A 26,991-nucleotide genomic window follows, 5' to 3' on the forward strand; every position below is an offset into this window, starting at 1 on the left:
TGCATTGTTATAACGTTTTGTCTTGATTATTAATGAGATTGAAAGGGTATGTGTGTAGCGGTTTAATCATGGCAGACTTCCTATGTTAGAATCCCTTTTTCCACTAAGTACTGATTTGAGCAATTAACTTTTTTGTTTGTTTGTTTGTTTGTTTGTTTTTGAGATGGAGTTTCGCTCTTGTTGCTCAGGTGGGAGTGCAATGGCGCAATCTCGGCTCACCGCAACCTCTGCCTCCTGGGTTCAAGCAATTCTTCTTCCTCAGCCTCCCAAATAGCTGGATTACAGGCATGCGCCACCATGCCCAGCTAATTTTGTATTTTTAGTAGAGACAGGGTTTCTCCATGTTGGTCAGGCTGGTCGTAAACTCCCAACATCTGGTGATCCGCCCGCCTTGGCCTCCCAAAGTGCTGGGATTACAGGTGTGAGCCACCACACCTGGCCCAGCAATTTACTTTTTTTTACTCTCTGTTTCTACTTACCTGTGAAGGTGGTTAATAACAACTACTAAATGGATTTGTTGAGTGAAATTAAGTGTTTCACATAGTGTCTGACTTCTAAAAAGTGCTGTTCTTAAATTTGTTATACACATATGTATTGGTCATGTGTGGTTTTTTGTTTATTTGATTTGTTTTACTTTAGTTTTTTATATACTGTGCCTTACTCTGTTTCTCTCTCTCTTTTTTTTCTTGGCAGTGTGTTTTGGACACATAGATATCACTGATTATTCTTTTCTACCTTGCTTTGATTTCAAGTTTTAATTTTTTCTTTTTTTTTTTTTTTTGAGTTGGAGTCTCACTCTGTCGCCCAGACTAGAGTGCAGTTGTGTGATCTCAGCTCACTGCAAGCTCTGTCTCCCAGGTTCACACCATCCTCCTGCCTCAGCCTCCTGAGCAGCTGGGACAACAGGCGCCTGTCACCATGCCCAGCTAATTGTTTGTATTTTTAGTAGAGACAGGGTTTTACTGTGTTACCCAAGATGGCCTCGATCTACTGACCTCGTGATCCGCCCGCCTCAGCCTTCCAAAGTGCTGGGATTACAGGCGTGAGCCACCGCACCCAGCCTCAAGTTTTAATTTTTATGGAAACAAACCTAGTTCTCAATCAGTGACACATCAGATTAAGCTTGGAGATTTTAAAGAAGTGCTGATTATTAGGTCTCAGATGTTTTGCTGTTTGGTCTAGGCTGGAACTTGGACATTAGCAGTCCTCTAGAAGTACTTCAGGAAATGCTAATTTGCAATTTAGTATGAAAACCACTGGACTAATGAATATGGAATGTAAAGGATTTGGTGGCGTTTTCCCATACTCCTATCAGATTGCAGTGAACCCTAACCATTAAATTTCTGTGTCCTCTAGTCCTGTTAAGATTCTTTGAGTATACTGTTGATTCTCCTGAAGGACTATTAAAAAGGACCTTGGGAAAAAAGACTTGTCAAAGTGGAAACATGAGCTCACTTGACAGATTTGATGGTTTTGGAGAAATATGGTGTAATTTAAACCCTTTCCAAAGAAGAGTTACCCCAAAGTTTTAAATTTTGTATTTAAATCACTTAAAAAATTATCTTAAAAGCCATTTATAATGCTCTGATACAATGATGTGTTGACTGTGCATTGTCTTGAATTCTTTGTAAAAATCTAATACTAGTTTCCTTATGTTTAGGTATTAAATTTTCACAGTATATATAAGGCAGCAATTGATAGGCCTTTCACAGATTCTTCTGTAAGTTAAAAATGACAACCAAGAAGCTTACTTATTTTTCTGGAATGTTATATAATATATGGCATGTTTCCTGGCATAACTGCTTGTACAATAGTGTGAATTTCTTAAGGGAAGTAAAACTGTAAATACACATTTAGCTTTTTATTTCTCTCATTTTTATAATCCTCTGTTATTAACTGTAAAGACTGGTGATTTTAGTGTACATATTAAAATTGTAATAATTTCTTATTCATCTTTTTTTGTTGTTTTTTGGAGACAGAGTTTTATTCTTGTTGCCCAGGCAGGCAATGGCACCATCTCGGCTCACTGCAAAATCTGCCTCCCAGGTACAAGCGATTCTCCTGTCTCAGCCTCCCAAGTAGCCCAGATTACTGGCATGCATCACCACACCCAGCTGTATTTTATATTAGAGATGGGGTTTCACCACTGTTAGTCAGGCTAGTTGCAAACTCCTGATCTCAGGTGATCCACCCGCCTTGGCCTCTCAAAGTGCTGAGATTATAGGCATGCACCACCATGCCCAGACTCTTACTGGTCTTTTTAATATGTAAGCCAGTGGTACCTTTTTTCCTTTTAGGTTATGAAATGGTCTCTGCAAGATATTCTGTCCTTGAATTGGAAATTTTTAAGGCTGATATATGCTGGTACTTCATCTTCTATATGTGGACTATAATTTCTTCCCTTAGGACAACTACATAAAGAGACAAAAAAAAAAAAAAAAGAGCAAAGATCTGTGCTGTGTCATGTATGACAGCCATCACTCATGGCTCTCCACTAGGAGGGAACGACAGCCAGGGCCAGGTTCTTGATGGCCAGTCTCAGCATCTCTTCCAACAGAACCCGGTAGGAGTAAGACTGTTGTTTTGAGTACTGTGAAATACAAAATTGTGAAACATGTCCTGAATGATTTGTAAAGTAATCATAAAATATGTGGTTATTTTAAGTTACACGTGAAAAAAAGTGACTGTGGGCTGAGTGTGGTAGCTCATACTTGTAATCCCAGCATTTTCAGAGGCTAAAGAGAGAATTGCTTTAGCCCAGGAGTTCAACAGCAGCTTGGGCAACATGGTGAAACCCTGTCTCCCATACAAAAATTAGCTGGGCATGGTAGCACATGCAGATAGTCCCATCTACCTGGGAGGCTGACGCAAGAGCATCACCTGAGCCTGGGAGGTCAAGACTGCAGTGAGCTATGATCGAGGCACTGCACTCCAGTCTGGGTGATAGAATGAGACCCTGTCTCAAAAAAAAAAAAAAGAAAAGAAAAAAAAGTGACTCTGGCATTTAGTGAAAGGAAACCTTGATTACTGTACATGGTTGAGAGTGTAGCCCTGTGTTTTTCTGTATCTAAGGTCCCATGTGAATCTGAGGGCAAAAGTATTAAATTAGTCCCTGTAACCTTAGTTATAAGCACAGACTTCAGGCAGCTATTTATATTCAAACCCCACTTTATAAGATTATCTTATGACTCTAACTGCTATAATATCTAAGCCTCAGTTTTCATATCTATAAAACAAGGATAAGTGAAATAATATTTCTAAAAGGTTTAACATAGATTTAATATCAAAGTTCTGTGCTGACCTATTTGGAAATAATTACTTCTTTTACTATACTGTTAGATTTTTTTGTAAGATACATGAAGCTTCTAATGTTAGTAATTTGCCTTTACTTTTTCTTGCCTTTTTTCCTAGGGTGATTCATTAATTGCATTGAGCTAATGTTTTCAGGGTTTTGGCTTTTTAATTCCCATTTGTGTGTTTTTTCTTCCTTTTTCTAAGATTCATTCTTTGGTTTCTTTAGGTTTTGTTTGCTGTTCATTTTCTAGTTCCTTGAAGTAGTATTTTGTTGATATTTGGATTTATGTTTATGATATATTGGTCTAGTTTTCGTGCAATATATTTGGTTGTTGATGTGAGGGTAATGCTGACCTCATAGAATGGCCTAGAAAGAAAGTATTCCCTTTGCTTCCATGTGGTGGAAAAAAATGGTAGAGAATTGATATATTTGAGAGAATTTACCACTGAGCCTTTCTGGGCATTGTGCTTTCTGTTTCAGAAGATTGTTATTTATTGACTGTTTATTTAGAAAATATTGCCAATTCAAATGATCTGTTTCTTTTCTGAGTTTTGGCAGATTGTGTCTTTAAAGGAATTTCTGGTAGGTATAGAGCTGTTCATAGTATTCCTTTATTATCCTTCAATGCAGCAGCCCCAACCCTTTTAGGACCAGCAACTGCTTTTGTGGAAGACAATTTTTCCATGGATGGGGGGATGTAGAATGGTTTTGGAATGAAACTGTTCCACCTCAGAACATCAGGCATTAGTTAGATTCTCATAAGGAGCACGCACCCTAGATCCCTCACATGGATCCAGTTTACAATAGGGTTCAGGCTCCTGTGACATTCTAACGTGTCTGCTGATGTGGCAGGAGTTGGGGCTCAGGTGCTAATGCTGGCTCGCCTGACACTCACCTTCTGCTGTGCAGCTTGGTTCTTAACAGGACACGGACTGGTGCAGTCTGTGACCTGAGGCTTGGGGATCCCTTAATGAGTATGGCATTTGTATTATATGTCCCTTGTTTCAATTTTTTAATTAATAATTTGTGTCTTCTTTTTTCTTAGTTTGGCTAGAGGTTTATTGATGTTTTCAAAGAACCAGCGTGTATGGTTTTGCTGATTTTTCTGTTAATTTCTTGTCATTTTCCTTCCTGCTGTAGTTTTTTTCTGCTTACTTTGGAATTTGTACTTCTTGATAGTTTTTTTTTAAATGGAAGCTTTGATTATTGATTTAAGAGTTTCTTTTTAATATATGCATTCAATGGTATAAATTTTTGTCTTAATTGTGCTTTTGCTGTATTCCACAAATTTTAAGTTGAATTTTCACTTTGTACAAATTTTATTTTTATTTCTCTTGAGCTTTCTTTCTCTCTGTCTTTTATTTTTCTGTTTTAGACTGAGTCTTGCTGTGTCACGCAGGCTGCAGTGCAGTGGCTTGATCTTGGCTCACTGAAACCGCTGCCTGCTGGGTTCAAGCAATTCTCCTGCCTCAGCCTCCTGAATAGCTGGGATCACAGGTGTGCGACACCACACCTAATTTTTGTATTTTTAGTAGAGATGGGGTTTCACCATGTTGGTCAGGCTGTTCTCGAACTCCTGACCCTTGTGATCCACCTGCCTCAGCCTCCCAAAGTGCTGGGATTACAGGCATGAGCCACTGTGACCAGCCCTTTCTCTTTCCTTCTAAATAACTCACGTTATTTAGAAGTGCGTTAGTAACCAAATATTTTAGGATTTTACAACTGTCTTTTAGTGAGTTCTGGTTTAATGCTATTGTGGCCTGAAAGCATGTGTTTTATTATTTTTATTTTAAATTTATTAAGGTGAGCTTTATGGCCACTGGGCGGGTTATCTTGGTGAATGTTCCCAGTGCACTTAGGAAGAAGGTATACTCACTGTTGTGGGGGAAATAATCTAGAGATATCAGTTAGATCCAGTTGATGGATGACGCTGTTTAGTTTTTTATGTTTCTACTGATATAGTCTGCTGAATCTGTCCATTTCTCATGGAAAAGTGTTGAACTCTCAAACTATCTTAATGGATCAATCTAGTCCTGCTTGCATTTATATCACTTTTTGCCTCACATATTATGGGGCCATATTGTTAGGAGCATATACATTAAAGATATTTCCACCTTTTTGAATTGACCACATATATAATGTTGTTGTTCATTCCTGATAATTTTCCTACACTGAAGTTCACTTTGTGAAGTTAGTATAGCTAATTTTCCTTTGTTTTGATTAGTATTAGCTTGGTATGTTTTTCTTCATTCCTTTAATTCTAATCTACATCTTTATATTTAAAGTGGGTTTCCTATGGACAGCATATAGTTGACTTTTGTTTTTTGATCTACTCTGATAATCTTTTAATAGGTATATTTAGGCCATTGATATTGAAGATGATTATTGATATAGTTGTGTTAGTAACTACACTATTTGTTATTATTCTCCATTTGTTACCCTTATTGTTTGTTACTGTGTCCATTTTTTCTGCCTTTTGTGGTTGTAATTGAACATTCTATATATTTTTTTCTTTTCTAAGCTTATTAATCATAGGCTTTTATTTTTTTTAGTTTTAAATTTTTTAGTGATTGCCCTAGAATTTGCAATATGCATTTATATCAAATCCATAAGTCCACTTTCCAAAGTGGAGTACATGTACTATCATAACAAAATATCTGTAATTGTTTCCTCCTGTTCTTGTATCATTGCTGTCTTTCATTTCATTTTTACGTAAGCTGTAATCATTGAATACATTGTTGTTAATGCTATTTTAATTTATTTTATTATTTTTTGAGACAGGCATCACTGTCAACCCAGGCTAGAATGCAGTAACATGATTTTAGCTTACAGTAGTGTTGAACTCCTGGGATCAAGTGTTGTTCCCACCTCAGCCTCCAAGGTAGCTAGGACTACAGGCATGCACCAACATATCTGGCTTTTTTTTTTTTTTTTTTTTTTTTAACTTTTGTAGAGGGTCTCACTATGTTTCCCAGGCTAGTCTCAAACTCCTGGACTCAAGCAACCCTCCCACTTGAGCCCTCCCAAGTCACTGGTATTACAGACAAAAGCCACTGTGCCCAGCTGCTAATTTTATTTTAAAGAAACCATTATGTCTTAGATCATTTAAGATAAAAAGAAGAGTTTTTATGTTACCTTCATGCATTCCTTACAGAATGCTTTTCTTTTGAAGATGTTTCTGTTGTATATCATTTTTCTACTCTCAAAAAAACTTGCAGAGCAGATACATTGACAACAAATTCTCTTAACTTTTGTCTGAGCAAGTTTCTATTTCTCCACTTTTTAAGTATACTTTTGCAGAATACAGAATTCTAGATTGGTAGTTGTTTCCTCTCAACACTTATAGATATTTTATTCCAGTCTCTTGCTTATATGATTTCTTAGACCAAACCCAGCGTAATTCTAATCATTGCTTTGCTTATAGGTAAGATGTTTGCCTGTAGCATGTTTCAAACTTTTTATTTTTCATTTTCTGCAATTTGAATGTATTTCTAGATGTACTCTTTTGTTTGTTTGTTTGTTTCGGCATTTATCTAGCTTGGAATTCTCCGAGCTTCCTGAATCTCTTGTTTATTGTATGGCACTAATTTGGGGACATTTTTTAGCTATAATTGCTTCTTTTTTTTTTTTTTTTTGTTTGGAGACGGAGTCTCGCTCTGTCACCCAGGCTGGAGTGCAGTGGTGTGATCTCGGCTCACTGCAACCTCTACCTCCCAGGTTGAAGCGATTCTCCGGCCTCAGGCTCCTGAGTAGCTGGGATTACAGGCACGCGTCACCATGCCCAGCTAATTTTTGTATTTTTAGTAGAGACAGGGTTTCACCATGTTGGTCAGGCTGGTCTCGAATTCCTGACTTCATGATCCGCCCACCTCGTCCTCCCAAAGTGCTGAGATTACAGCCATCGTGCCAGGCCTTTTTTTTTTTTTTTAATTTTCAGCCTATTTTTCTCTGCTTTTCAGTGTTCAAAGTCTAATTTTTTAATGAGTGCATCATTAAAATGCACAGGAATGAAGGCATTCTTCATTCCTGTTGCAGTGTTTTTGATCTATACTGTATTACCTTGATTCTTTTTTAGAATTTCTCTCTCTTTGCTTACATTAACTATCTTCTCATGTCATCTACTTTATTCATTAGAGCCCTTAGTGCATTAATGATAGTTATATTTCCATCTGATAAATCTTTTTATTTGGAGACAGGCTGTCACTGTGTTTCCCAGGCTGGAGTGCGGTGGCAGGATCTTGGCTCACCACAGTCTCTCCCTCGTGTGCTGAAGCTATCCTCCCATGTCAGCCTCCCAAGTAGCTGAGACTACAGGCATGTGCTACCATGCCTGGCTGATTTTTGTGTTTTGTTTTTTTTTTTTTTTTTTTGTAGAGATGGGGATTTACCATGTTGCCCAGCCAAGTCTTGAACTCCTGGATTCAAGCTACCCACCTGCAATCGCCTCCCAAAGTGCTGGCATTACAGGCTTGAGTCACTGCGTCCGGCCTCCATCTGTTAAATCTAACATTCCTGTTACATCTGAGTATGAATTTGATGCTTGCTCTGTCTCTTCAAACAGTTTTTTTGTCTTTTAGTATGCATTGTAATTTTTTCTTCAGAGATGCACATAAAGTACTATGTAGAAAGGAACTTTGGCAGATGGGCTCTAGTAATGTACTACTGGTATTCGGGTAGGGGAAGCAATCTGTAATCTTATGATTAAGTCTCAATGTCGTAGTGAGCCTGTGGCCTTTGGGCTGTGGCTTAGATGGAACATGATGGATATAGGGAGCTGGAATTGGAGTTTTTAGTTCTACCATGTAGAATGCTGTAGCAGGCTAGAGTTGAGTATTTTTTTTCCTTTAGGTCTCTTAGTCATTAAAAAACCTCAGTAGTATAAACTAGTTTCTCTTGAGGGCTTTCTTTTAACAGAACAGAATGTCCTTATGTATTTCAAAATGGCTACTTTGCATCTTTCCCTCCGAGAAGCTCAAGGGACCTTTTTCTTATCTTTTCAGGGAAAGGTTAAAAAAAAAATTGTTCATTCCCATAAAATTTGGCTTCTTAGTAGTTTTTTTTTTTTTTTTTTTTTTTTTTGAGAGGGAGTCTCGCTGCGTTTCCCAGGCTGTGGTGCAGTGGTGCGATGTCGGCTCACTGCAACCACCACCTCCCAGGTTCAAAGAATTCTCTGCCTCAGCTTCCTGAGTAGCTGGGAATACAAGCACCACCACCCCTAGCTTATTTTTGTATTTTTAGTAGAGATGGAGTTTTACCATCTTGGCCAGGCTGCTCTTGAACTGCTGACGTCATGATCCACCCACCTTAGCCTCCCAAAGTGTTGGGATTACACAAGTGAGCCACCACGCCCAGCCTCTTAGTGGTTTTTAACTTGCATTGCATACTTCCCAGCATGAGCCTTCAATAATTCTTTAATTACAGTTGAGGTTATCATACCTTGGGACTGGTTGCCACAGAGGTTTAAGATCTACTCAGATTGTCTATTTCTTTATAACTTGTTCTTGGCGTAGATTGTATGCTTCTGGGAATTTGTCCTTTTATCCAAGTCATGCAGTTTGCTGAGATACAGTGGTTTATAGGATGCACTGATAATCCTTAACTTTTTTGTATAAAATACATAGTAATGCCTCTTTTATTTTTAATATTAATTATTTGACTCTTCTCTTTTTCTTAGTCAATCTAGCTAAAGGTTTAGCAGCTCTTTATTTTTTTCAGGAACAGAATTTTGATTTCATTGGTTTTTCTTAGTTGTTTTTCTACTCTCTATTTTGCTTACATCTGTGCTCGCTTTTGCTTTAATGTGTCACTTAACGAAGGCATATGTTCTGAGAAATGCATTGTCAGGTGATTTCACTGTCTTGGAAACATCATAGTGTGCTTACACAAACCTGGATGGTATAACCTACTACATATGTAGGCCAGTTATTGCCCTAGGCTACTAACCTGTTAGCATGAGTTGAATATGGTAGGCAATTGTAATACAATGGTAAGTTCTAAACAGAAAAAATTTAGTAAAAATGGACTATTGCAATATTATGAGATGACCATTGTATATTTAGTTCATCTTGAATGAAATGTTTTGTGGAGCATGGATGTATTTTGTTATTCTTTTAGTTCTTTAAGGTGCAAATTTGGTTGTTGATTTGAGATCTTTTTTTAAAGTACTTTATAAGGTTTCCTCAGCACTGGTTCTGCTCTATCCCATAAATTTGGTATTTTTTCATTTTCATTTGCCTCACATATTATATAGTTTCTATAGGATTTCTCCTCTTTGATGGATGGGCCATTTAAGATGTATTGTTTAAATTCTACTTATTTATGAATTTTTCAGTTTTTCTTCTGCTATTGCTTTCTTTTTCTATTTTTGAGGCGGAGTCTCGCTCTGTTGCCCAGGTTGGAGTGCAGTGGTGTGATCTCAGCTCACTGGAAGCTTCGCCTCCTGGGTTCACGCCATTCTCCTGCCTTAGCCTCCCAAGTAGCTGGGACTACAGACGCATGCCACCATGCCCGGCTAATTTTGTTTTTGTATTTTTAGTAGACAACGGGGTATCACCGTGTTAGCCAGGATGGTCTTGATCTCTCAACCTCATGATCTGCCTGCCTCGGCCTCCCAAAGTGCTGGGATTACAGGCGTGAGCCCCCGCGCCCGGCCTCTTCTGCTATTGATTTCTACTTTAATTGTATCCTGATCTGAAAAGAAACTTTTTATGAGTTAAGTCTTCCTATATTTGTTAAGATTCGTTTTGTGGCATTACGTATCCTGATGCATGTTCCATGTGCCCTTGCAAAGAATGTGTATTTTGCTACTGTTGTGTATGTACAGCAGGAATCCCCAGTCCCCAGGTCGGACCAGTACCACACTGTGGCCTGTTAGGAAGCAGGTCGTACAGCAGAAGGTGAGCATCAGGCTGGTGAGCGAGCATTACCATCTGAGCCCCAACTCCTGTCAGATCAGTGGCAGCATTAGATTCTCATAGGAGCATGAACCTTACTGTGAACTATGCATGCGAGGGATGTAGGTTGCATGCTCCTTATGAGAAATCTAGTATCTCATGATCACAGGTTTCATCCTGAACCCTCTCACCCCTCAACTGGCTCCATCCATGGAAAAATTATTAATTATTGTTGTTAATCTCTTACTGTGCCTGATTTATGAACTTTAACTTTATCATAGATATGTATGGATAGGCTTGACTGTGACTGTGGTGGGTCCATTTCCGCAATGGTTTACTCACATGGCGGTTGGGTAGAGGCCTGTTTCTTAACCATGTGGATCCCCTCGTAGGGCTGCCTGAGTGACTTCAGACATGGCAGTTAACCTCTGCCAGAGAAATTGACCTAAAAGAGAGGGAAGAAAAAGCCATGATACCTTTCATGACCTAGACTCACAAATCACATTGTCATTTCCAAAGTATCCCTATCTGTACGTTCTAGGCCAGAAACACACCTAAGGGTTATGTTCATATGACATCATTAATCTGAAAGTTTACTTACATTATTATTACCTTTCCATTTTAGAGAATATAACCATTTTCTCACTGGCCAGAATGGGGTTGGTTAATTCAAGCTTAGAGACTGTTGAATCAGAGAGAGGTAAGATTCAGTGGTCTTCTATTTTGTTCTTCCTTTTCAGTAGACCATAGTGGGGCTCTTCCCATTGTTTCAGCGAAACAATGCTGAAATGTTTCACTCTCTTCTTTGGAGGCCACCATTAGGTTTTATTATTCCCAACTATGGCATAATATCCTGATAGGAAATCCTGATTTCCTATATCCTGATAGGAAATCAAACTTTCTGCTTCAAGCCTTGTAAATAATGTGTTAAAGTTATGCTGAAGCTCATCTTCCCACACTTTCTGTGACTTTCCACATTTTCCGTGATTTTCCACCTGCATCTGCAGTGGATTTTGAGCTAGTTTTGAGCCTGCTGCCCATATCCACTGTAGGCAGAATTGTATTGGATTGAAATCATTAATCGCAGTTATCTTGTCTATATGTTTCTGGAGTATTCCCTTTTTCTTACCCAGGTAGCTTCTGCAGTTTTTTAAGCAAGCAATTAATTTTAGCCACTTCTCAGTTATAGGCAGATGCAGTAATCTGTTGCTAAGTATCACATCTGACTTGGAAGTTGAAACCCACGTGCATACGCTTCTTGTTTCTCTTGCTTTTTAAATTTCTATTTGTTTGGCTACAGACAGTAAACGTCACTTGGTTTATACATAATGTATGCATAATATACAGGTATTGGGTTTGACAAATGAAAGACTGTAACCACCAGTATAATGAACATGTAAAATACAAAAATTTATTTGCACTGCCCCTGTATATTTAAGTCTTCCATTTTCAGTTCCTGGCAACTGCTGATCTGCTCTTCATTTGTATGTTTTGCCTTTTTCTTTTTCTTTTGTTTCCTTAACTAGAGATAGGGTCTCCCTATGTTGTCCAGGCTGGTCTCAAACTCCTGGGTTTAATCAGTCCTCCCATCTTCACCTCCCAAAGTGCTGGTATTACGGATGTGAGCTACCATACCGCATAGTTTGTCTTTTCTAAATCATGCTGACTTAATCTTTCGAGATTTTGCATTATGCATTTAGTATTCTTCCATATTGTTACACGCAACAAAAGTTTTTTCCTGTCAATTGCTGAGTAGTATTTTATTGCATAAATGTACTAGTTTGTCCATTTGCCTGTTGAAGGACAGTTGGGTGACTGAAAGACTGAAAAAGTAATAAATAACTATAATTTCAGTTTCTGAGTACAGACTTGTAACCACCAGTATAATAGTTCTGAGTACAGAAACTGAAATTACAGTTTTAAAATCTTGCAATAAAGAAAACATAGGAAAGTTCTATTAAACATTTAAGAAATGAGGTCAATTCTATACAGTCCTCTTCCAGACATGCTTTTCAATTTCATCTTCCTAAAACATAATTGGTATTTGTAAGGAAGAAATTTATGTGTTGCTTAAGTTAAATATTTTAATCTCTTTAATTATGAGGTGTTAATTCTTGATGTTTTGAGGAATCCAGCTTCATTGCCTTTTCTTATTTGTCTCTCTCAAGGGAAACTGAGGAAGAAGAAAAGTAACAGCAATAGGAACCTGTAATCCCTAGTTAGGAATTTTTGTGTCTAAACTATTGGTTATTATTAAGGAATGAAGAGTTTTCTTGGAACAGATTGTGAATCTATAATTATAATCTATAATCTAAGTTTAAAAAAAGCAGGTTTGTACAGAATTTATGTAGTATATAGTCAAACTAAATTATTAGAACCTAAATTGATGAAGACACTGTAAACACAAAGGTGCATGTGAGGGTGAAGATTAGTGTTATCTTTGATAATGTAGTTTGGGAATATAGCCTTAAAAGGAATAGTTTATTTTGTTTAGTTAGTCATTTTACTTCAGTATCCTATCCTTAAGGAGATAATTCATAAGGTTTATTATGAATGTATTTATTAACAGTAGACATGACAAAAACATATCCTCTAATTTTTACTTAGTCAACTCCTGCAGTAATGTGTTGCCATTAAATTTGTTTGTTTGTTTGTTTGTTTGTTTTTGAGACATAGTCTCACTCTTTCACCCAGGCTGGAGTGCAGTGGCGTGATCTCGGCTCACTGCAAGCTCCGCCTCCCGGATTTAAACCATTCTCCCGCCTCAGCCTCCGAAATAGTTGGGACTACAGTCGCCCGCCACCATACCCGTTTTTGTTTTTGTAATTTTAGTAGAGACAGGGTTTCACCATGTTAGCTAGGATGGTCTCAATCTCCTGACCTCATGATCTGCCCGCCTCGTCCTCCCAAAGAGCTGAAATTACAGGCGTGAGCCACCGCACCCGGCCGCCATTAGTTAATTTTTAAGATTCTTAATTGGCCGGGTGCGGTGGCTCACGCCTGTAATCCCAGCACTTTGGGAAGCGGCGGTGGGTGGATCACCTGAGGTCAGGAGTTCCAGACCAGCCTGAACAATACGGTGAAACCCTGTCTCTGCTAAAAATACAAAAAATTAGCCGGGCGTGGTGGCGGGTGCCTGTAATCACAGCTACTCAGGAGGCTGAGGCAGGAGAATCGCTTGAACCCAGGAGGCAGAGGTTAGTTACAGTGAGCCGAGATCATGCCACTGCACTCCAACCCGGGTGAGACAGAGTGAGACTCCATCCCCCACCACAAAAAAGATTCTTAATCATGAGGGAAAATACTTCTGTATTAACCAAATTAAATTTTAAAAAGATAAACATTGTGACCCTAGTTTTATTAAATATTTGGGCATATATATGGACACTTAAAAATAGATATTTTTCCTTAATCTGTGGTTTAAATTTGGAATATTTAATTTTTAATTAAGACTTCATCACCTGATTCTTCCAATGAGAATTCCGTAGCAACTCCTCCTCCAGAGGAACAAGGGCAAGGTGATGCCCCACCACAGCATGAAGATGAAGATCCTGCATTTCCACATACTGAGCTGGCAAAGCTGGATGACATGATCAACAGGTGCATTTGTTTGGATGTTTTATTAATGGATGCAGTAAACTAGAAAAGCAAAACTACTTCCAGCATTGCAACTAGTAGTAAATGAGAAAAAGAAAAGAGTAGATTGTAGTGTCTCAAGTCTTACTATTTTAATAGCCTGAACATTTTAGTCCTAGCTGAACACTTTGCAGCTCATTGTACTTAATGCAGGCATTTCTTATGGATTTTAAATATTGGAAGGTAATGACAATATGAATACAGTTTCAGATTAATGATGCTTTATGAACCCTTCCTGTGTTTCTAGCGTAGACAAATAGGTAGGTATTTTGTTTTGAATATTTACAAACATTTCTCTTTGATAAGAACTTTATACCAGAGTTCTGGAGAACTTTTCTCACTTGTGGAATGTCCATTTGCTACAGCAGAGACCTTATTGCAGAAGGTTGTATTGCTTCTTTCTCTGTTTTGTTTAGCGATTGCTGATTTCTGTTAGAGTGTAATTTTCATAAGGACTAGAGAACTGAAACTGTTAGTAAATCCTTAGTGGCAGACAGAAAAGATTTTTTTTTTTTGTATATATAAAAGCAACAAAAAGGATAGAATCAGTTTACCTTTAATAGATTATATGTATTGAGGCATCTTTTTAAAAACGAAAAGAGATATTTGGGAATTTTGCTGTTTCTTAGTACAGGGATTAAGGGACAGATGAAAGAAAGTTATTTCTGGGGAGTAGTGGGTTTGTCAGTAGACATAGTTGCAGAAAGCTGAACTTTTTACAAAAGTAAGGAATGTACCAGGTGAGTGTGTGGTGCCCTTTGCATCACTTTTTAATGTGGGAGTGTACTTAAGATGGCATAGTGGCTTTCTGTATTGCCTTTTGATATGGGAATGTACCTATGACAGTAGGTTTAGAGGCCCACACCCGAGACGTGATCTTTAGGAAAAGGTGAGATAAATGTTTTGTTGAGATCTAATTTCTTTTGTCTTTGTGAAGAGGAGTAAAACAAAACACTTGCCACAGTGTGTCCTTTCACTAATAAATATGAGCCCCCAAAGAGCGTTTTCCTACTAATAAAAGGTATACATTTAATTGATAATTGAATAGGTTAGTTTTAGTATTCTATGGAAGCTATTAAAAGAATTCCCTGCCATTGCTATATCTCATTTGACAGTGCCTAAAAAAATTCAGTATGTAGACACAATAGATGTCTCTTAGTTTTCCAATGTAGATAATTTGCCTACTTCTTTTTAAAAGTCTATATGGTGAATATAATATAGTCAGAATTTCTCACTTTTTCATAGTAACAGTAACTACGGTAGGTAACTTATTTATAGTGTTTCATTACTATGAAACCAGTAAAGCCTCTTTTTGTTTTATAATAATCCTTAGGCCTCGATGGGTGGTTCCTGTTTTGCCAAAAGGGGAATTAGAAGTTTTTTTAGAAGCTGCTATTGATCTTAGTGTAAAAGGTGAGTGTGGATGTACATTTTCTATAATACGTGCTCCTATATATACTTACACCTTGTTCTTAAAGGCTTTTCATCCCTCTGTTATAAAGGTACCGTTTATTCCTAGTTTATAATGTGTCACAAACCTTCCTGGTAAGGATTATTTTACATATATACATGCATATTATATATACTTATTACACACACACACATATATATACACACACACAGACAAATATACATACTTCCCTATAGTAAAGGTTCATAGAAATCTTTAGATAGCCTTTAGGGATACCTGGAGCCATTTAAGTATTATGTATAATTTTATGTGTACAACCATATTTCTAAGGTGAGAATATATATTTTTTAAATTTTTAAAAAGATTGTTATCCAGAAGTTAGAAAATATTTTCCAGAATATGAGGAGGGGATATAGCTCAGGGTTAGAGCATCAGACTGCGGACCAAGAAAATATTTTCCAAAATATGATAGTTCTAAAGTCTGCTATATGAAGTAATGTGCATTAAAGCATATTTTACAGTTTACAAAGTGCTGCATAGAGGGTTTATTGTATGACATCATATATATTTGGTGACCTTTTTACACTTAAGTCACATGTGATTGAGAAATATGTTAATTTGTGATTGAGAAGTATGTTAATTTGTAAATAATTTTGCCAATTATTTTTATTTATTTTATTTTATTTTTTTGAGATAGAGTCTTACTTTGTCACCCAGGCTGGAGTCAGTGGCGTGATATCAGCTCACTGCAACCTCCACCTCCTAGGTTCAAGTGATTCTCTAGCCTCAGCCCCCCAAGTAGCTGGGATTACAGCAATGAGCCACCACACCCGGCCAGCCCCATCTATTTGTTTTTTACATGGAAGTCACTATTTCACTAATATTGAGTGTGTATGTTTAGTAAACTGTCTAGCTTACATATTTAGCTTTTTTTGCTTCTTAACACAGAGTTGAAGGGTTTTTCTCAAAAAGAAAAACGTCTTAAAAGATGAAGCCTTAATATAAAAAAAAAACAACAACCTATGAAGAAAATTTGATATTTTTACTTTCAGCCACAAGTACAAGCTTTGGGTTTGAATGAAGCATTTTGGATGATTTTGTTGTAATAATAGGTGCAATAAAATTCATGGATGAGCCACTTTTGTAATATTTTGTATTTTTTAATTTTTATTTTATTATATTATTTTTTATTTATTTATTTTTTTTGAGACAGAGTTTCGCTCTGTCTCCCAGGCTGGAGTGCAGTAGGGCGATCTTGGCTCACTGCAAGCTTCGCCTCCTGGTTCATGCCATTCTCCTGCCTCAGCCTCCCGGTAGCTGGGACTACAGGCGCCCACCACCACGCCTGGCTAATTTTTTGTATTTTTAGTAGAGACGGGGTTTCACAGTGTTAGCCAGGATGGTCTTTATCTCCTGACCTCGTGATCCGCCCACCTCGGCCTCCCAAAGTGCTGGGATTACAGGCGTGAGCCAGCCCCCCGGGTGAATACTGTGTATTTTTTTAAGGACTTGAAAGCTCTAAGAAGGGTCAGAAGTATTTAATTTTTGTGTCATTCAGCAGGAACTTAACTGTCAGTGTTGTTAGACAAATTTTTAATTCCTTTGGTATCCTGTAAAGTGTTTCTGTTGCCAATTCTGACTCTGTGGTGGTATTGTTAATTTCATTTAACTAATAACTATCCTACTGTCATTTAACGACTGTTATGTTGTTTTACTGATCTTACCAATATGTGATCTAGTGACCTCTGAAAATATTTTACCAGATTGAAAATATTTCTCCTCATTTAAATTTCTTTTGTTAATTGCATATTTATTAATTGAGTAAATGTCAAGGACTTCTGTATTAGGTATGTTCTAGGCTCTAACACTACAAAATGAACAAAAACTGGAAATGGTATTTCATTTCATAGCATTGATATTCAGTGGATGTATGTCATTTGCAGGGACTTTTCCTCTGTTACTCTGAGATCGTGATTACTCTAAGATAAAACTAGTTTAAATGATAGAGTAGTATGTATATAATTCAAATCAAAATATATCTCCTTATACATATTTAATATGTTTTGAGTTGCTTTAAGAGTTACAGGTTTTCTGGCTGGGTGCAGTGATCCTGTAATCCCTGTAATCCCAGCACTGTGGGAGGCCGAGGCGGGAAGATCACCTGAGGTCAGGTGTTTGAGACCGGCCTGGCCAATATGGCAAAACCCTGTCTGTACAAAAACTACAAAAAGTAGCCAGGTGTGGTGGTGCATGCCTATAATCCCAGCTACTTGAAGGCTGAGGCAGGAGAATTTTTTAAACCTGGGAAGTGGAGATTGCAGTGAGCTGAGGTTGTGCCACTGTACTTCAGTCTGGGAAATAGAGCAAGACTCTTCAAAAGAAAACACTTGTAAGTTTTATTTTTTGATAGAGGCACATGGATCTTGCTTTTCTTAAATCAGGTAAAGGTAAAAAGAAAAAAGAAACTTAGGATTTGCCTCTTAAATTTGATGATAAATGGGCAATTTACCGGGAAAAATCAGATTTTTTAATTGTCACTTTTTAATTTTCACAGATTTTTTACTGTATTTCAGTAATTAAAATTCTGTGAAATGGTTCAATTCCCTGTCTACTAGTGAACATTCTTTTTCTGATGTCATATTTTCAAGCTGTTTCAATTAGTTACATTACTTGATTTGATGTAGTTTATACAACTGTTTCTAAAATTTACTGAATATTATATTTCATTCCTTTTTCTGAAATACCATGTTTTTTCACCTTTTTAACATTTTATAATGTCATGTCTCATTTCAAAAGCCACAACACTATTTGTGAATTGGAGACCATAATAGTTTCTAGCAATTTACTATGTTTAATCATAATTGGCCAAATAATTTTTTTTAAACATTCTTTGTTTGGCTCGTTTTTTAGGCCTTGATGTTAAAAGTGAAGCATGCCAACGTTTTTTTCAAGATGGACTGACAATATCTTTCACTAAAATTCTTATGGATGAGGCTGTGAGTGGCTGGAAGTTTGAAATTCATGTGAGTCTTGTATTTCATTTCTGGGACTCAGATTTACATGGTGATTCCTGTGGATTTGTTTTTGAAAAATACTTCTGTGCGTAACATATTAACATATCAAGTCTGCTGATATATACTGCATAATTGAAGGTTAGCATGGTCTTTAAGAATGAGCTTGCGGTTTTGATTTAGTAAACCTTTGTTTAACCTGTCCCCTGAAATTTCAACAACCTTGTAACCTTACACACAATACAGTGTATTTCATCAAATGCAAGATAGTATTGATTGGAAGAGGCACTACTATTTTGTAGCACTTGAGGTCAAAAATACTTAAGCAGACTCTCAATGTAGCTGGGATAACAAAGGATATAATTTCAGTGAAAATGTAAATGGTAAAGAAACTCACTATGCACAAATGTAAAGCAAAGAAACTATTTTCCAGAGTATAATAGTTCTAAAGTCAGTTATGTAATGTGCAGAGAATGAAAGAAAGAAGATTGGTAGAGAAAGAAGACCCCCTGTCTTGGAAATTTAGACTAGAAACCAATACTGACACAATTTTGTGATACGAATTCATAGAGTTTTGATGCCAAAAAAGTCAAATAGAATTTAATACATTCTCAGATTAGCAGTATCTTCAAGTGACAGGTAAAAGGAAACACAAGTAATCTCAGGTAATATTGCAAATCTAGTACCTAGGTATATATTGCAGTCTGCCAAGTATCTTGATTCTATTATAAGATACCTTCATATTTCAGAGATTTTAAAAATGACAAAAAATAAAGTATCTTTACTGAATTACTGTACATACTTCAGGCCTCTGGTTCTTTTTTTGAAAATGCAGTTAACCAAAAGTTGTGAATCAAATATATACTTTTTGATGACCTCAACCTAAAAAATACAACTTAGACATTTTCCACAAATGACCATGGCATGCATATGCCAGCAGCTCTGAATTGACCTATAACTTTTTTGTAGGGGTGGAAATTGAAATTTTGAAAATATGTGACTTTTGAGTTGAGATGTTGATAACAAAACTTTAAAAGTTTCCTCTAAAGTACAAATTCCAGAGAGAAAAGTGGCAGTTTGTGTGTCCTGTGGACATAAAGCAGAAATAGACAAACTGTGGTACCTACTTTATTTGTTACGTTTCTCAAATAGCTTTTGAAATTAAGTGCAAATTTATGAAATAAATATTAATTTATCTTTACCAATGTATTACTTTGATCGCAATATTAGTGAAATTATGCAGAATTAAGATGACCAGTGCAGAAAAATGGAAAGAGATTATTAATAAAAATTAAATGTGTTTGAAATTGCAATGTGTTCTTATTATAAACTGTATTATATCCTATCCATGTAACAGAGATGTATTATTAACAATACTCATCGCCTAGTGGAACTTTGTGTGGCCAAGTTGTCCCAAGATTGGTTTCCACTTCTAGAACTTCTCGCCATGGCCTTAAATCCTCACTGCAAGTTTCATATCTACAATGGTACACGTCCGTGTGAATTAATTTCCTCAAATGCTCAGTTGCCTGAAGATGAATTATTTGCTCGTTCTTCAGATCCTCGATCACCAAAAGTGCGTTGGTTTGTTATTTTCAAGATTAAATATTAATTTTTTTATTTGCATTTGCCACAGACCATTAGTGATGTGAACCTGTCTTTAAATAATGATCAAGTCAATACATAATCTTGTTTTATGTGGGTTTCTGTTTAAAGACCTATTATTTAATATGTATAACCTTGAACTCATGGTCAATAACCATATAACTCATGCCTGAACAGGGTTTATTATGTATTGATTGATTGAATATGCTCCTTGGAGCATAGCATTGTGTTTCTGTGAGGAGAAGTCAGTATTTGCTAATTCATTGTTCACAGCTACTTTAGAGACGGTAATTACTGCAAATAAGCATGGGCTGTTCTTTGTTTGTACTGTGTGTATATATTTATTAAAACAGCAGAATGCTTACATATATTTACAGACTGTATAACCTCAGTGAGATTTAAAAATTGTACCATTTTGCTTTCATGACATACCATTAGGCGTTTCTTGTAATGCCTGATTTTCTTAGGAGAAGATGGTTCAGTGTTCAACAGCTAAATCTTGGATCATGTAAGTAATCTTTGTAATTGTACCTCAAAGGGAAGTTAGATCTGCTTTATACTTGCCAGAATTAACAATTTTTCTCAAGGAAGCGGGATAGAAGACAGCAAAATCTAATTATACATCAAAAAGCCAGAAAAGAAAAAAACAGCCAAAACCACTGCACTAGCAGTCAAGGCTATGGAAAAGTCACCCAGTTTTGTATATTTTCACTTTAATGTGTCAGTATCTTTAATATTACTGTAGTGGCTATTTCATATCTCAAAGTCAGTTTGATCATACTAAATTCAATTAATATTTAGCGCATGAAAAAAAAACTTAACCAGCAACAGAAAAAGAAAATAGAACGTGGCTTTAGCAAGTATACTGCATATGCACATGTGCGTGTGCTCACACACACACAAACACACAAACTCGCAGAATCCAAAAAGATAAAATGATACAGAATTCCTTTAAATAGTATAAAATTTTTGTGAACAGACATAATTTACTTTTTTCTTTCCCATTGGTTCAAATTGGATAAATCCTGTTACTGCTTTTTCTTGTGTTACCTCCACAGGTAGGAGGACTTAATTAGTGTATTGAATAGAAATAGTGAAAGGAGGCATTCTTGATTGTTCCTGATCTTAGATAAACAACTTTCAGTCTTTCATCATAGAATATGATGTTAGCCAAGAGCTTTTTACATAAAGTCTTTATTATGTTAATGTCAATTATTTCTGTTCCTCATTTGTTTAGTGGTTTTATCATTGTGGTGTTAAATTTTGTCAAAGCTTTTTCGGCATTGATGGCCATGATCATGTGATTTTTTCCTTTCATTCTCTTCAGATTGTGTGTCATATTGATCAATATTTGTATGTTGAAGTGTCTTTCATTCCAGGAAAAAAATAACTTGGTCATGTATATAATCTCTTTAATATGTTTTAAATTTTGTTGCTACTATAGCATTGCAGAATTTTGCATCAATATTTATAAGGGAGATTAGTGTGTAGGGTTTTTTTTTTTTGTAATTTCTTTGTCTTGTTTTGATGTTCAGGGTAATGCTGTCTTCATAGATGAGTTTGGATATGTTCTTTCCTCCTCAGTTTTTTGGAAGACTGTGAGGATGATTGGTCTTAATTCTTCAAGTATTTGGTAGAATTCCCCCAGTGAAGTGATTGGGTTTTGTTTGGGCTTTTCTTTATGGGGGTATTTTTGATTGCTGATTCTGTCTGATTAGTTATGGGCCTATTCAGATTTTCTATTTCTTCATGGTTACGTCTTGGGTAGATTGTATATTTCTATAAAGTTGTCCTCCTATCTAGGTTATCCAGTTTTTTAGGATGCAGTGGTTCTTAGTACTGTCAGATGGTTTTTTATTTCTATAATATACATAGTAATGTCTCCTCTTTTGTTTCTGCTATTAGTTATTTGAGTCTTCTCTCTTTTTCTTAGTCAAACTGGCTAGAGGTCTGGCAATTTCTTTATTTTTTCAAGAACCAAATTTTGGTTCTGTTGTTTTTCTGCTCTGTTTGCTAATCTCTTGCATTTATATTCTTCTGCTATCTTTGGGTTTATTTTGTTACCCTTTTTGTAGTTATTTTTTGTTTGTTTGTTTTTGTTTTTGAGACAGAGTCTTGCTCTGTCGCCCAAGCTGGAGTGCAGCGGCATGATCTCAGCTCATTGCAACCTCTGCCTCCCGTCCTGTGCCTCAGCCTCCATAGCTGCTGGGGTTAACAGGTGCTCACCACAATACCCGGCTGATTTATGTATTTTTAGTAGAAAAGAGATTTCACCATGGTGGTCAGGCTGGTCTCAAACTCCTGACCTCAGGTGATCCGCCCACCTCAGCCTCCCAAAGTGCTGGGATTACAGGCATGGGCCGTTGCTCCCAGCTTCTTTTTGTAGTTCTTTAAGGTATAAATTTTCGGTTGTTGATTGGAGATCTTTTTTAAAAAATCCTCTGTACTATGAAGTTCTCTCTTCGCACAGCTTTTGCTGCATCTCGAGAATAAGTTTGATATGTTTTCATTTTTATTTGCCTCAAATATTATACTTTCTGTTGGAGTTCTCCTCCTTGATCGATGGGTCGTTTAAGATGTGTTGTTTAATTTCTACTTATTTATGGATTTTTCAGTTTTTATTTTTTTTTTATTTTTTGAGATGGAGTTTCGCTTTTTCACCCAGGCTAGAGTGCAGTGGTGTGATCTCGGCTCACCGCAACCTCCACCTCCTGGGTTCAAGCAATTCTCATGCCTCAGCCTCCGGAGTAGCTAGGATTACAGGTGTGTGGCACCACGCCCAGCTAATTTTTTCTATTTTTAGTAGAGATGGGGTTTGACCATGTTGGCCAGGCTGGTCTTGAACTCCTGACCTCAAGTGATCCACCTGCCTTGGCCTCCTAATGCGCCTGGCTGATTTTTCAGTTTTTCTTCTGCTGTTGATTCCTAGTTTCCTTGCATCCTGATCTGGAAAGATAGCTTGTATGAGCTCAGTCTTAAATATGTTAAGATTTGTTTTGTTTGTTATGTAATGTATCCTGATGGATGTTCTAAGTGCACTTGACGAGAATGTTTATTCTGCTACTTTTGTGTAGAGTGTTCCATAAATGTTTATTAGGTCAACTTGTTCTCTAGTGTTGTGCAAGGCCTTTTTTTCCTTATTTTTTTTTGGAGACAGGGCTTTGCTTTGTCACCCAGGCTGGAGTATAGTGGTGCCATCTCAGCTCACTGCAATCTCTGCCTCCCAGGCTCAAGCTGTTCTCCTGCTGTGTAGCTGGGATTACAGGCACCCGCCACCATGCTTGGCTCAGTTTTGTATCTTTAGTGTAGACAGAGTTTCACCATGTTGGCCAGTCTGGTCTTGAACTTCTGATGTCAAGTGATCCTCCCACCTCGGCTTATTGACATTTTGTCTGATTGTTTACTGATTATTGGAAATATGGTATTGAAGTGTCTGACTAATTTTGTATAACTTTCTCTCTAGGTCTCATAATGTTTGCTTCACACAGTCAGCAGTTCTGAAGTTTGGTGTATGCATATTTATAATTGCAGTGAATTCACCCTTTTATGATCATATAACATCCTTTTTTGCCTCTTGTGAGAGGATGCTACCTAAAATTTATTTTGCTTCATATTAGCAAAACATGTTCTCTTTTAGTTACTGTTTGTGTGGATTTTTTTTTTTTTTTTGAGACAGAGTCGCTCTGTTGCACAGACTGGAGTGCAGTGGTGCAATCTTGGCTCACTGCAAACTCTGCTTCCCAGGTTCAAGTGATTCTCATGTCTCGGCCTCCCAAGTAGCTGGGAGTGTGCACCACCATGTATGTACCACCATGCCCTGCTAATTTTTGTATTTTTAGTAGAGACGGGCTTTTGTCATGTTGGCCAGGCTGGTCTCAAACTCTTGACCTCAGGTAATCTACCCACGTCGGCCTCCCAGATGTTTTGTATTCTTAGCTTTCAAGTTGTTTGCATCCTTATATTTAAGTGAGTCTTTTGTAGACAGTGTATCTTGGATTCTGTTTTTGTTTTTTAAATCTATTCTGCCAATCTGTATCATTTGGTTGGGAAGTTGAATCTACTTTATATTCAGAGTAATTAGTGATAAAGAGGATTTACCACTGCCATTTTGTTGTTTTCTGATGTCTTACAGCTTTTTTTCTGTATAATTTTCTTACCTACTGACTTTATTTTCATAATTTCAATTCTTCAGGTTGTCTTTTACAGACATGTTGTGATTCTTCTCATTTCCTTTTAGGCATATTCCATAAACATGTTTTTCCTGGTTACCATGGGTATTACATAGGGGCATACCTTGGAGATAGTATTGCAGGTTGAGTTCCAGACCACTGCAATAAAGCAATTACCACACTGAAGGGAGTTGCACAAGTTTTTTGTTTCTCAATATATATATAATTTTCACTATTCTTAGTCTGTTAAGTATGTGGTAAGATTACGTCTTTAAAAAATGTACTCACCTTAATTTTAAAATGCTTCATTGCTAAAAAATGTGACATTTTACAAATTTCACTTAAAAAAAAAGTATCTGCAAAATTCAGTAAAGCAAAGCGTAATAAAATGAAGTATGCCTGTATATTATTATAATAGCTGTAACAGTCTATTTTAAACCCATACCAACTTGATTTCAGTTGCATACATAATGTCCTTTACACCTCACCTGCTGCAATTTATGTTATTGATATCACAAATGATATATTTTTATATGTAATACAGACATGTTTTTTAATTCTTTGGCCTCTCAAATTCTGTAAGAGAATAAAAAGTGGAGTTATTAGACAATTACAGTAATACTGAGTTTTACAAATGTTTGTGTGTTTTTCTTTACCACAGATTTGGTCATTTTTTTTAATACATTGAATTATCACCTAGGGCCCTTGTATTTCAACTTGCACTCCATTTAGCATTTTTGTAGTCTAGTGGTAATAGACTCTAGCAGCTTTTGTTTGTCTAGAAATGTCTTAATTTCAAGGACTGTTTTGCCAAGTACCAAATTATTATTTGATAGTATTTTCCTCTCAGTACTTCCTAATGAGCATTCAGCTGTTAGCTATTTTTGAGGGTTTTGTTGTTGTTGTTGTTGCTGTTGTTTTGTTTTCATTATGTGAGGAGTTACTTTTCTTACTAATTTCTAGATTCTTTCTTTTTATAACTTTTTTTGGTGGTGGTCTTTGGGGGTGTGCCTTCCCTAGAGGTACTGAGCCTTTTCTATTTGTATATATCCATGTCTTTCCTCAAATATGGCACAGTTTTGGCCACTATTTCGGCCACTATTTCTGCATGTGAGACCTCTGTTTCTTTATCTTCTGCTTCTTGGACGTTCATAATGTTTGCATTTTTCCAATTGGTGGTATTCCCTAAGTCTCTCAGGCTATTCACTTTTGACTTCTTTTTTTCTCCACTTACTCTGATTTTAAATGACCTTTTCTCAAGTCGTGATTGTCAGTCCTGCCTATTGATGTCTCCTGTTGAGCCCATCTTGTGAATTTTTTAATTCAGTTTCCATATTTTCATCTGCAGAATTTACGTTTGGTTTTTTTGTTTGTTTGAGACAGAGTTTTGCTCTTGTTGCCCAGGCTGGAGTGCAATGGCGCAATCTCGACTTACCACAACCTCCATCTCCTAGGTTTAAGTGATTCCCCTGCCTCAGGATTCCACGTAGCTGGGACTACAGACGCGTACAACCATGCCTCACTAATTTTTTGTATGTTTAGTAGAGATGGGGTTTCACCATGTTGGCCAGCATGGTGTCAGTCTCCTGACCTTGTGATCCGCCTGCCTCGACCTCCCAAAGTGCTGGGATTACAGGCATGAACCACCACACCTGGCCACCGGCTACTTGTATTTTTAGTAGAGATGGGGTCTTCTTCTCCATGTTTGGTCAGGCTGGTCTTGAACTCCTGACCTCAGGTCATCTGCCTGCCTTGGCCTCCCAAAGTGCTGGGATGATAGGATTGAACCACCATGCCTGGCCCTGGTTCTTTATTATTTTTTTTCTCTGTTGACATGTTCATTTCATTTGTATATCACTTTTCTAATTTTCTTTAGCCTCCTTTTTCATTAGTTCATTAGGCATATTTGACTTTTTCTTAAATTTTTTTATTTTATCTTATTTTATTTTTGAGACAGAGCCTTACTCTGTCTCTCAGGCTGGAGGGCAGTGGTGCGATCTTGGCTGACTGCAACCTCTGCCTCCCTGGTTCAAGCGATTCTCTTCCTCAGCATCCCGTGGCCCCGAGTAGCTGGGATTACAGACGTGCACCACCATGCCCAGCTAGTTTTTGTATTTTTAGTAGAGATGGGGTTTCAGCATATTGGCCAGGCTGGTCTTGAACTCCTGATCTCAGGCGATCCGCCCGCCTCGGCCTCCCAAAGTGCTGTGATTAAAGGTGTGAGACACTGCGCTGATATTTTAAAGTGTTTGTCAAGTGAGTCTGACTGTGTTTCTCCAAGGACAGTTTCTGGAGATTTATTTTATCTTGTCTACTTTTTGTATGCTGTCATCTTTTTTTTTTTTGAGACAGAGCCTTGCTCTGTCACCCAGCCTGGAGTGCAATGGCACCATGTCTGCCCACTGCAACCTCTGCCTCCTGGGTTCAAGCAATTCTCCTGTCTCACCCTCCCAAGTAGCTGGGATTACAGGCTCCCACCACTATGCCCAGTTAATTTTTTGTATTTTTATATTATTATTATTATTATTATTTTAAGACCAGATTTCCCTCTTGTTGCCCAGGCTGGAGGGTAATGGCGTGATCTTGGCTCACTGCAACTTCTGCCTCCCAGGTTCAAGCGATTCTCCTGCCTCAGCCTCCCGAGTAGCTGAGTTTACAGGCACCCACCACCATGCCAGCTAATTTTTGTATATTTAGCCAGGGGTTTCACCATGTTGACCAGGCACGTCTTGAACTTCTGACCTCAGGGGATCCACCCACCTCAGCCTCCCAAAGTGCTAGGATGACAGGTGTGAGCCACCGTGACTGGCCTCCTGAGTCATTTTGAGCATTTGAAAAAGCACTTATATTCCCCAGTCTTTGTGAATTGGCTTGGTACAGGGGAATTCCCTTTATTAATCAGCTCAGCTTGCAGGCTTAAAGCCTGCTTTAACCTTTTCTAGGTATTTGTCTTTCTTGAGACTTCCCGTAA

General features: G+C 37.3%; 1 protein-coding gene across 1 annotated transcript in view; it reads left to right on the forward strand.

The window, feature by feature from the left end:
* Positions 1-26,991, forward strand: part of LOC129395521 (probable ubiquitin carboxyl-terminal hydrolase FAF-Y) — a 177,214-nt gene that overhangs the window by 29,108 nt on the left and 121,115 nt on the right. The window contains 5 exon segments of the mRNA XM_055106945.3: positions 2,407-2,563; positions 13,640-13,788; positions 15,158-15,237; positions 18,146-18,258; positions 19,604-19,822. Of these exon segments, the coding sequence (XP_054962920.3) occupies positions 2,468-2,563; positions 13,640-13,788; positions 15,158-15,237; positions 18,146-18,258; positions 19,604-19,822 (657 nt within the window). The 5' untranslated portion in view covers positions 2,407-2,467.

The sequence above is a fragment of the Pan paniscus genome, chromosome Y, assembly GCF_029289425.2.
Source record: "Pan paniscus chromosome Y, NHGRI_mPanPan1-v2.0_pri, whole genome shotgun sequence".
NCBI classification, from domain to species: domain Eukaryota; kingdom Metazoa; phylum Chordata; class Mammalia; order Primates; family Hominidae; genus Pan; species Pan paniscus.